Below are 12,211 nucleotides of genomic sequence, written 5' to 3'. Positions count from 1 at the left end.
CAGTTCGCCACGGTCTATAAAGCGAGGGATAAGACCACCAACCAAATCGTGGCTATTAAAAAGGTGAGTGCCGGAATATTTCCCTTTATGCAACTAGTTGCCTGGTCGCTCTTGGCCTTCCTGATGATTTTTTTTTTTCCCTGACCGACTTAATGGGTAATGGGAGAAGGTATATTTCTCTTTCTCCGGTGTTTGCTTCAAACGATCCCGTTAACCTGCATTTAGTGCTCCTCCCCTCCCACTCCCCAAAAAGAGAGGCTAACTTCAGTCTTAATACAGTTCTGAGTTTCTGAATGGTTATGTCAACTGTAACTTGGCATTTCATTTGTTAGATTTATTTTAAACAGAAATCAAACAAAAAGCAAACCCCCTTGGCCTCAGACCATCGATCCACATGGTCCAGGTACCTCTTCAGAGCCTCTCTGCCCTCAAGCATATTGACGCTCCTGCCCAGCTTCGTATCGTGCACAAGTTTAGTAAGGGTGCACTTGATCTCCTCATCCATATCAATGATAAAGATACTAAGTAGAACTGGCCCCAAGACTGAGCCCTGGGCAACACCACCTGTGATGGGCCAGCAGCTGGATTTAACTGCATTCACCACCACCCACTGGGTGCAGCCATCCAGCCAGATTTTTTACCTAGCAAAGCACAAGCACACATGCTCTTGCAAGCTAAAAGCAGCCAGTGTCTCCAGAAGGATGCTGTGGGACGTGGTGTTAAAAGTTTTACTCAAGTCCAGGTAGACAACATCCACAGCCTTGCCCTCATCCACAGAATGGGTCATCTTGTCATAGAAGATCAGTTTAGTCAAGCAGGACATGCTTCTCACAAACCTGTGCTGTCTGGTCCTGAACCGTTGGTTGTCCTGGGTGTATCTCATGATGGCACTCACGTGATCTGCTCCATGACCTTTCCTGGCACTGAGGTCAGACTGACAGGCCTGTAGTTCCCTGGATCCTCCGACTGACTGTTTTTGTTGATGTGTCTCACATTTGCTAACCTCTGGTCCAATGGGACCTTCACAGTTAGCCAGGACCGCTGATAAATGATGGAGCAGGGTTTGGTGAGAACTTCTGCCAGCTCCTTCAGTACCCTTGGTGGATCCCATCTGGCCCCATAGACTTGTATGTGTCTAAGTGGAGCAGCAGGTCACACACCACTTCCCCTTGGATTATGAGGGCTTCATTCTGCTCCCTGTCTTTTCCTGTATGGCTGCTACTAATAGCAGCTGTTGTGAAAAATATTATTGTTGTAACATTTTCTTAACTTTTATCATCTGGAAATACCAGTGGTTGGGTTCTGGACTTGAAAATTTCAAGACAGTAGACAATTGAAACAGAAGGACTTTAAGCCAGCCCAAGTTTACGAAGTATGTTAATTCTACTAGAATCATTCCAGAATGTCAATTACTTCGCCTTCATTTCTCCCTGTGGAGAAGCCTGTTAGCGGTATGATAAAGCTTTGTGGCTACAAAGCATTTTATGCTGCCATTTTGCGTTATATCTGTTTTCAGTGCCATAATGACTGTTTTTAAGCCTTTACAAAAACTAATGCTGTAGAGACTTTTTTTTTTTTTTTTTAAGGGCAAAGAAACTCAACCCAAAACCAAGCCAAGCTGGTGAAGTGCTTTATGGTGCTGAAACTCAGCTCTCTCTCAGAACAGTGATAATAAAGAATGTATCCCCTCCTGTTGGGGCAGATGGCTTAACCTTGTATAATATGAAGCGTTTCTTTTCAGATTAAACTGGGACATAGATCAGAAGCTAAAGATGGTGAGTTTAAAAACAAATTCATGCTGCAGGAGGTGTGCTTTGGTTTCTTGTTTTGTAAATTAGTATGCTAATTTTCCACACCATAACCTGTATGAGAAAAGTGAGCTGAACTCTTCAGCGTAAGCTTTAGTACAGGATTGCTTCCCAAACTTCAGGGACAGAAAAAAGCAGCAGAGATAGCTGCACACTTAGTTTACATCTCGATATGAGGATATAACCACTTAGCTTCTCAATCTTAAGTTGAATACAGATATGAATAGACCATAGAGTAATAATCTTTACAGCACTGACTTTAGAATACCTTTTTGTACTGATGCATCTCTGTGTCTTAACTATTTAAGACAGGTAAGAGTGTTTATCTCTGTTTTCAGATATTTTCTCTGTTCTATTTTTGTGATTTATGCTGAGACAGAAGTTTATAAAAACAAGATCTTAAAACTCTTGTCTCTCTGTGGGCTTGTTTTATGCTGAGAAATCAGGTCTACAGAGCAGTGTCTTTTGATCATGTGCTCTGACAAGCTGCGTGCCTTTGGACGTGGATATTGCCAGTAAAAAAACAAATAATCCTGGTCTTCTCCTACAGTCTGTGTCGAATTTTGTGTGTGCATAAGCTACCATTCTTCAGATGTCCTCCCATCAGGTTACGAGCTGTCCAGAGAAGAGTCTTTGCTCTCAACTCTTCAGTTGCATTCTAAGGGAAGAACTTCTTAAGAGAAACTGAGCCCTTATCCCAGAGTTTCACAGTTGAGCCGACTGCCAGAGATTTGTGACCCACCTGGTTTTCAGTGGACTAATGTCCTTTAAGGACAGTCGTTACTTTTGGCCTATACAATGTTTAGCTATAGTTGAAAGATATTACTAAAAGTAACGATCATGTCTGGTTTTCCTGTGTTATCTGACAACCTGCCGTACAGTTTTTTAAATCCAAGGCTTTGCCCACCTGAAAGCAGCCATTGTCAGCTTGATTCCAAAATAGGTAATTGAAACGGGCAAAGCAGGAGTGAAAGTGATCCATGTAGCTTTGGCCAAAACTTCGCTGGAGTCTTATGTGTTGAATCATATCTCAGGTTTTGAGAGAACACTCTTTGCCAGCTCGTGCACAGCTGAAATGTCCTGCACAACATACTACATAAGCATAATGCTGTATCAAAAAGAAAAGAGATGTATTAATGGGGTTTGTCAGTGTGCACCCCTCTGGAAGTGGGGCACATTGGAAAATTTGTATTTGCAAGACCCAGTTTTCCTTTACGTTAAAACCAATATGATTACAATACCCTAAAAATGCGTTGGTTTTTTTTTTTCTGGGCTTTTACTAGAACTTCCCTTTTTTGCCAGAAGGGGGACGTCTTCTTCCATAATCTAAATCAAATTACTCTGGTGTAGAATTTATTTGCTGTGGAAGAAACTGTATGTTCACTTTTATTCTGCAGTACTGTGCTTATCTATGACAATGTACTCATTTAACAAACTGAATGGTGAGAAAGTAGTCTGTAGTAGTAAATCATCGGTGAGTAACAATGAGGGGGGTTTGGGGAGCTTAATGTAAAGCTTTTAATTTTGTTCTGTCTCTCATCTGTCCTGTTTTTTTGGTTTTCCCCTCCTTCCAATTTAGGAATCAACAGAACAGCCCTCAGGGAGATAAAACTGTTACAGGAGCTAAGCCATTCAAATATTATTGGTGTAAGTAAAATGAATGCTACTTCTATAGTCAGTCCTCAGGTACTTCTGGTGCATGTTCAAAGTGAAATTTTAGAATTAGTTGGGTCATGGAGATGCTGCTAAATTTTATGCAAGCTATTTTTTTCCAGGCAAAATGGGCACTAATAAAATTGTTAGGGCAAACCAGCTGTTTCAATGACAAAGGCATAGCCGTTTCTTACTTTATAGTCTGGGGTTATGTGGCTGTTAATGGTGGGGAGACCTGTGGAAATTGAGATATCCTGATTTTGCATCTCTGAGAGACTTGGAGATGAGTACAGTTCTGATTTTACCTGATTGATTGCTTCATGTGGCAGCTGCAGCCAAAAGCAGTCTTTTGTAAGCAGTGGTAGAGTGGGATTCATGTGGCTTATTAGGTTTCAGCACTGATACCTAAAACCTCTGTTAGAAGGAATAAAACCTGTGTCTTTTCAGTTGCATTTGGGTTGACTTAGCTACGGATACCCAGCTGGAACTAAAGATACTTTAAAATGAGCTAATAGTGATAATTTGAAGACCTGCCATAAATTTTAGAACAAATATGAATTTTCCAGATATTTTATTTAAAGTTTCCAGAGTGGAAATACAAATCCTCTTCTGGATTGTGAACTTAGTTTCAACGTGGTTGCTTTGGCTATCAAAGTTAGAGAATGTGCAGAGAAGGACAACTGAAATGGCACAGGGATGGAGCATCTTTATGAAAAAGTCTGGGATTCCTCACTTTGGAGAGGAGGACTGGGAATGGGGAGGTCTACAAAACTGAGGTGGTAGGTAAAGTGCATGCAGAACTGATACTTGCAAACCCCTGCAGTAGCAGAAATAAATAAGTCATGTGTTTAAAAGACACTTGCATCGGGGGGCGTGGGAATTGTACTGCTTGACACAGTGTGCAGTGAATTTCTTGAATGTGTTGCCACAGGCATTGTAGTAGCAGATAGCACGAGCAGTTCAAAAAGGAATTAGACAAATTTATGATTAGTAGGTACTAAAGGCAACAGAGAAGCTTGTAGCCCTCAGCAGTCCTTTTAAAACTGTTGTGGATGTTGGAGGTGTAAGAGGTGTGAATGACAAGAAGTAGCCAACCCTGCGAGCTCCCTTGCCTAGTGCCTGCTGTTACCGTGGCTCCTGCAGGGGAAGAGCATAGGCACAGTCACTGCTGTTACAAACTGCAAACGAGTATCCTGCAGAGAGTGTAAGGAGTGAGACACCCCGTGGAGAGCATGCCTTCCTGGTCTTCAGGGTAGAATGCAGGCAAGGTAGTGTGTTGTTCTTTCTCAGCATCCTGCATGCGTTAGCTCAAATGAAAAACTGTTTCTGTCATTCCACAGGTTCATCCTGAGAGAGGGCTGTTTGGGTATTCTCCAAAGAGTTTTATTTATCCTAGAAAGCTTGCTACAAAGATGAATACGTGCTTATGCTTAAGAACTTCCTTTTAAAGATCTTCTTAAAACTTAGAATTTCTAAATGCTGCATGCTTACAGAAAGCAGAGAGACAGAAATTGTTACACTGAATCCATAGGAAACCTTAGTCCGATCTCAAGAAAGGACTTTTGCAGAAGAGCAAAGTTTTGGGGGAGGATAAGGTGTGCGTTAGATGTCTGCTGTAGCTAACATGGTAAAGTTAATTCTTTTTGGTCAAAAATTAAAATTCTAATTTTCTGGTTTTTTTTTCCCTGAGTCCAGGAAGGAGGGCCAGTTGTGCAAAATGTTGTTGCCATACTTAATGGTAATTCTTTTTTTTTTTTTTGGAGACTGATATAGGAAGCTAAACTAAGTAAGAATTTTTGTATTCCAAGTCAAAAACCTTAAACCAGTTCAGCAAGCTGAAAATCCACATACAGACCACAGTGGTGCAGAACTGAGAAAACTGGCAGTGTAAGAGTATGCTTCGTCATAATGTATTTTGTTTTACAGCTTTTAGATGCATTTGGACACAAGTCTAATATTAGTCTGGTGTTTGATTATATGGAAACAGATTTAGAGGTAAGATATTTTTTGAAGACTTCTATTTCAGTTTTTTCAAATGTTTTTTGAAAATACTAGTGTAGCAGACCTACATTTGCCCATGTTAGGTGACTTTCATTGTGTCACTTGATTAAGATCTTGTCTTAAAAGCAGTTTTAATAATTTGACAGTTTTTGTGAGTTCTCAGCTGATTAACACCTTTACTTTAAAATACTTTTCATTGTGATCTTTCTTTAAGAAACAGATTGTTTACTGTGTTAGTTTTCTGTCACTCCAGTCAGAACATAGAACCCCAGTCATAGATCAGCACCTCAGAGTGCAATTGCTGAGCACGGTATCACCAAACATGGTCACATAACAGATAATAACACGTACCAAGTGATGAGTGGATACTAAAATCACACGCACCTGAACCATTCTTCTAAAGGTAACAATGCTAGGTACTTGCAAATCAGCATGTCATGGGTGCTTCATTCTCCAAGACCTCAAGTCAGTTTGTCTTTGTGGTAGTCTCAGTATGAGATATTTTGATGCAGGATTCTTCGTTTTGGAAGGCTGTCCTAGACAAAAATTGATGTCAGATTGGGATTTCCACACATTATTCCTATTGTGGACTGAGGTTGGTGTAGTTGTTAAGCTAGCTCATTACACTAATGCTCTTCAGAACTGGGGCTAGCATTTAAAATACTAAAAGAAAACATGGCTTGCTGAAACCTAGACAAATAGAAGTCTGAAAAGGTTAGATCAGTTTTTTGCTAACAGAAGTGAAAGTAATGAGCAGGTCTTCTGGAGGATTTTTTAATCTAGTAACTATGTACCATTTAGAGCTGCAGATGATACAGTGTACAAAGACTTGAGAAACACTTGTACAACTACATAGTGCTGTGGTCTGCAGAGCATTTAACTCTGTTGTGGCATCACTCCAGCTGCCTTCTGGGAGTGCAGGCTGTTGTAATTGGCCCTGTGCTGCATACGTGGAATTTTGTGTAGTCTTAGCTATTCAGTAAGTCCCCAACAACTTAAAACTTAGAAGGGGCTATTACTGAAATGGACAATAATACTAACAAGCAAGTTTTGAGAAATAGCATAGAAAATACTTTCAAACAAAATGTTTGCATAGAATTACAATGTAAAAAAATTGTAGAAAATCTAAGTAGATTTGTTCAAATACAGTAAAGTGGCCATACATTGCGGTCTTCTTGGAAATAGAACAGGAAGCCTTTGCATTTACAAAGGTTAGATGCTTAGGTTGCATGGAGAAAGAAGGAATAAGTGGGACAATAATTTCAGTCTTACTGACAGATTTGTCATTTTTAGGTGTACGTCTTTGTCTTGTATGTTCAGGTATCAGCCTGGAACTGAGATGAGATGAGATAAACTCACGTTTCTCACCTATTTTCTCATTTGCTGGTTGTGCAAAGTTCATGTAGGTTATTTGGATTCCCCATTTCAATTTATGATCTCCAGGATAGACCTGTTCTTCTCATAAAACGGTGACAAAGATAGAGAATATGTGACTGCCGGTTTGAACTTTGTCTTAAAGGATGAAATAACTTCTGAGCTTGAAGAGTGGCAGTAAGTTAATCTTGCATGTTAAGCTTTGCTATTAATCTAACACTTTACAGGTTATTATAAAGGATACTAGTATTGTGTTGACACAATCTCACATCAAGGCATATATGCTGATGACTCTTCAAGGATTAGAATATTTACATCACCATTGGATTCTACACAGGGTAAGCATGTAGTAAATTGATGGCCTTGTGCTGTAACAAGTCACATTTGATAGAATTTTTATCTAAAGTCTAATGAAGATACTTTTGAAGTTCAGACTTTCATAGCCCATAAGCTTTCATGCTAGCTGTTTTGGAGAGACAATAGCAATACCAGAAACGTTATGAATTATTGACAGGGTTAACATTTTTGTATCTATATAAAAGTGTCTTAACTTACATGCGACAAGGCTTAGAGAGTGTCTAGGTAACTGTCTGCTTGTGGGAACTGGTTAATTGCATTGCTTGCTTGGTTGGTTTTTTTTCCTCCTTCCTTCACATGTTAAACTGCCCTTGTATTGCTCCCAGATTTTTTCTTGCTTTTGCTCTTATTCCATCTCCTGTCCTGCTGAGGGGGGCAGTGTGGCATAAGCAAGGAGGGAGCAGATGGATGTGTGGATGCTTTTCTGCTGGCCAGAGGTCAACCCACATCACTGTTGCTGTATTAAACTGTATCACTTCCATGTTTTATACAGCTGTTTGAAACATTTACAAGGTCCTTTTATTATTCATGTAGCAACTATGCAGTTAAGACAGAACTGCTGTTCCTGCAGCAAAGCTAAAACCTATCAAAAGGCAGCTCTTTTTTTTTTTTTAAACTGCAACTTAAATATTGTAACATTCAAATGCATGTATTTCACTGTGTTTTCTTTGTATGATGAAATGCTTGAATTCCTGGTTTTTTTTTTTTCTTTTTTTTTCATCACAGTGTAGACTTCTGGTAGAATCAAAAGCATACAATTCACAATATTGTTATGGCATGTCTTCCAGGATGTTCATTATGTGTCTGTTTTTATCCATGCTGACAAAATTTATTCTTTGATTTCTGTACTGGCAGGATCTTAAACCAAATAATTTGTTGTTAGGTGAAAATGGGATTTTAAAGTTGGCTGACTTTGGCTTGGCAAAATCTTTCGGAAGCCCAAATAGAGTTTATACACACCAAGTAGTAACAAGGTAAGACATTCCATTTTGCTTCTTACATAGTGATTGTGTAGCTGTTTTGCAGTGTCTCTTGAAATCAGTCACATCAAATCAGTGTTTTCAAAGTTTGATGCCTAGCTGGTGTGATATGGCTGTACTGGCAAGAGCTTTGTAAAGAAAGCATGAGGAGGCATTGTTTGTCAAAGTCTCTGCTGGGACTGCAAGAATATGCTTCCAGGGGCGTTGTTCTGGGGTATGATGCTCGTCTGAATTGCATGGAAGTAATATGTATTTGCCTATAAGCCTGGCTTTCAGAGCAAGACAGCTGTTACTTTTCGTTAATCATGAGACCCAGAAACATTTTTTGTAGCTAGTCACATGACCTATTAGGAGACCAAAAGCTTAAACCAATTTAAATATTTATTACTGTTACTTATGGCATGCCTATTTAAGGTATGCTTTAAAAAGCAGGACTGCAAAATATGCAAGATAATTCCTTTTGTCTGCTGTAATGCTGAAACTATTCAGGCAGAGCTGTTTTGTATTAACACCTTTATTCAAAAGGCAGAAAGGCTGCAGTATTTTCAAATGCAGTATGTATCATTTCATTGCATTAAGCTTCATTGTTCTTAGGCAGTGGAAGAACAGTCTTAAGTAACTGCTGTCAAGGTTCCATTTCCATAAAACTAGTCTCTATACTTAGTTCTGTCGGTATGGAGACTTTTGGAAGCTGGAAGCAATTCTGTCTCTCTGTCATTTCTTCAGCATAACACTTAAAGTAAATTTTTTTTTATAACGTGGAAATCTGGCTGTGAAATACATTTTTTCCTTTGCACAGCTGCAGTTCTGTTACTTCTTCATCAGCTCAGCTGAAACTGTAGTTAATTTGTTGTTATATTTGACCTTGTGTTCAGGAATGCACAATTTTGTTCTGTCTTTCTCAAGAAAAATACTTTACAGCATAGAGTACAGCTCCTCTCTGTCTGAAAAATGCATAGGCAGGAGCACTCTCCTGTTTGTAGCTATTGCACTGCTACAATACACAGCATTTGACATGAGCAAAGCCAGGCTGTTTCCCCAAAATGTGTTTTCTTTCCAGGTGGTACCGAGCCCCAGAGCTATTGTTTGGTTCTAGAATGTATGGCGTTGGTGTGGATATGTGGGCTGTTGGTTGCATTTTAGCTGAATTGCTCCTCAGGGTAAGTCTTCAAGTGTAAGCATTTTGTTTTTCCTCTTCACTGCATGACAGCTTTGTCTGTGGGCTGCTTCTCTCCTGCTAACAGGAGCAGGCAAAGGCAGTTAGGCTGTTCAGGAAAGGAAGAAGAGGAGGGGGGGAAAAAAAACGCTTCCAAAAGCTTGCTAACTGTAGGGAGAGTGAAATTTTGGAATAGACTGAGGTTCAGTAAGTATCACAATTATTGGAAGTCTTTGAAAAGCAGCTGTGTAGAAAAAAAAAACAAACCTGGCACCAGAGTGTTCCATTCTTGCCTTGGGGAAGGTCCAGTAGGTAACTTTCCCAGTCCTCTTGGTATTATCCTTCCACACAGCATTCTGTCAGTTTTCATTTACTATCATAGAATCCTTTAGGTCAGAAGGGACCTTCAAGATCATCAAGTACAACCATTGAGCCGTTAGGGCTCTAAAGTCTTCTGCTAAAACAGATCATAGAATCATAGAATCATAGAATCATTTAGGTTGGAAGGGACCTCCAAGATCAGAATCTGTCAGGGTTGGAAGGGACCACAAGGGTCACCCAGTTCCAGCCCCTCTGCCATGAGCAGAGACAACTCCCACTAGACCAGGCTGCCCAGAGCCTCATCCAGCCTGGCCTTAAAGACCCCCAGGGATGAGGCCTCAACCACCTCCCTGGGCAACCCATTCCAGGGTCTCACCACTCTCATGGGGAAGAACTTCTTCCTCACATCCAGCCTGAATCTGCCCACTTCCAGCTTTGCCCCATTCCCCCTAGTCCTGTCATTACTCGATATCCTAAAAAGTCCCTCCCCAGCTTTCTTGTAGGCCCCCCTAAGATACTGGAAGGCCACAATAAGGTCACCTCAGAGCCTTCTCTTCTCCAGACTGAACAGCCCCAACTCTCTCAGTCTGTCCTCATAGGAGAGCTGCTCCAGCCCTCGGATCATTCTGTTGGCCCTTCTCTGGACACACTCCAGCAGGTCCACGTCCCTCTTGTACTGGGGGCTCCAGAACTGGATGCAGTACTCCAGGTGGGGTCTAGAAATGTAACATCCTAGATACATGCATACTCTGTCCTCTGTATGTTGTCCCTCAATAACTGGTTAAATAAGTGGTTTCTGCTTGGTTTTTGTACCGTACCTTAAATGTTTGTGTTGCCATGTCATGAACCAGACTGGGGAACTTTCTGTCTGAAAACACCTTGGAAAGAAGGATTTTGCCTTGGTTTATCCCATAAACAAGTGTGCTGCTACAATTTCATTGGCAGCTCAGGAATGGAGATCTGCAGATGCTGTTGAAGAAGTACTAATGATGTGTACATGTTTAATGCATTAGATCTAAAGTTGGATGAATTCAAGTCAGAACGCAAATAAGAAATTATTGACTTCTGTTGATTCTTTGGTTCCTCACAAAGCAGAAGATGTGTTGCAGTTCAGTTCTGTGATTGTGATAGGCTAAAGTATCTCTCTCCTTTTTCTTCCTGAGTGTGCTGGATTGAGGGAAGCTCAACTTCTGGGACCATTACAAAAGGAATTTATGTTCAAGGGACTTTCATGACACCAAAATTTAGTACTCTGCCTAGTAGAGATGTTCATTACAGTCTTTCTGTTCTACTTAGTTAAATAGTCTGTCTAGTTCTTCATAATTTTGCTTTGGTCACAAAATCTTTTCTTTCTTGCATTGTGTGCCTGATGCACCAGCTACAAGTTGAACTGGGCAAATACCACCTTTTATGTCTTCTGCTTAGTTTAAATGAGATGTGACACTTAGGCAGTTTCTATCCTAGTGGGTCACCACTCTCCCTCGTGCTGTGATCTCCTTCCCTCAGTCTAACTGTTGCTTGTGAAATCCAGTTACAATTTACTTTAAATGTTTTGAATATATATAAAACCTAACTTCAGGGAGCAGATGATGGAAAAATCACTAAGACCAACTAACTTTAAACTGACAACTGAGATGTAAAATCTTTCCTCTCCTGTTTTACTTCACATTAATGTGGTGGTAGTTTAACCTTATATTTAGCTCTTTGCTGTCAAGTCAGTGATATCAAGCCTGGCTTGCAAGCAACCTTCATATTTGGACATCACTAGAAAGCTTCAAACGCTCAGTGTACCTCTTTGTGGGCAGCTGGTATACAAACATGTTTTCCCCTGCAATCAAGAGGGATAGCTCAAAGCTCCTCTCTAGAATTGAAGTTCAGAAGTAAATGTTCAATCAAATGTTTTTGCCTTTTTCCAGGTTCCTTTTTTGCCTGGAGACTCTGATCTTGACCAGCTGACAAGGATTTTTGAAACACTGGGCACTCCAACAGAAGAACAGTGGCCTGTGAGTCCTTTTGTTTAACAGACTGACATTAGTTTTATTTGATACCTGTTTTACCTTTTGAAATTAAGAGTATGCCAGAATACTTTGGATTTTCAGAAGCTGACTGCCTGATCTCTCAAAGCAGAGGATAAGCAGCTGAGATTTTTGTTTTTCTTGGCATATCTTTGGTCAATATAATAGTGTTGTTAGCATTAAACAAAAGTAATGACACTTCTTGGTTCACTTTATGTGTGTATCCAGTTTCCCCTGGCTATTGGGGTGAAATTACTGTTGTTGCTTAATGTTTTTGAGTCGCCTGATGCTCAAAAGATAGAGTCTATATTTTCCATGGAATTCAGTCAGATTCCATACCCTAGAGTGGAGGTCTGGGCTTGTGTCAGTTTAGAGTCAGGACTGCCTCCAGACCTGCTCTCTGTTAACCCCCTCTTCTGCTGACCACTTGCCCAGCTAAGAAGGATATTGTCATCAACAGGCAGACCAGCAGCCAGACTCCTCCCTCCACTCCCACATCACACCCCAGAGATCCAAAGTGCCAGACAGCCAGAGGAGGAACAAGTC

At 40.5% G+C, this 12,211-nt stretch overlaps 1 protein-coding gene across 1 annotated transcript; it reads left to right on the top strand.

Moving 5' to 3' along the window:
• Positions 1-3: 3 nt before the first annotated feature.
• CDK7 (cyclin-dependent kinase 7) lies at positions 4-11,653 on the top strand (the record flags this gene model as incomplete). Its single annotated transcript, XM_008945238.1, has 8 exons — positions 4-63; positions 1,742-1,775; positions 3,388-3,455; positions 5,388-5,456; positions 7,064-7,174; positions 8,049-8,167; positions 9,234-9,333; positions 11,567-11,653. Coding segments are annotated over 8 exons (648 nt in total), but the record flags the coding sequence as incomplete, so codon positions are not given.
• Between the last annotated feature and the right edge of the window lie 558 nt (positions 11,654-12,211).

The sequence above is a fragment of the Merops nubicus genome, unplaced genomic scaffold (assembly GCF_000691845.1).
Source record: "Merops nubicus isolate BGI_N331 unplaced genomic scaffold, ASM69184v1 scaffold20408, whole genome shotgun sequence".
In the NCBI taxonomy this organism is placed as follows: Eukaryota; Metazoa; Chordata; class Aves; order Coraciiformes; family Meropidae; genus Merops; species Merops nubicus.
The sequence above is the reverse complement of the archived record's forward strand: the minus strand, read 5'-3'. Positions and strand labels throughout refer to the sequence as shown.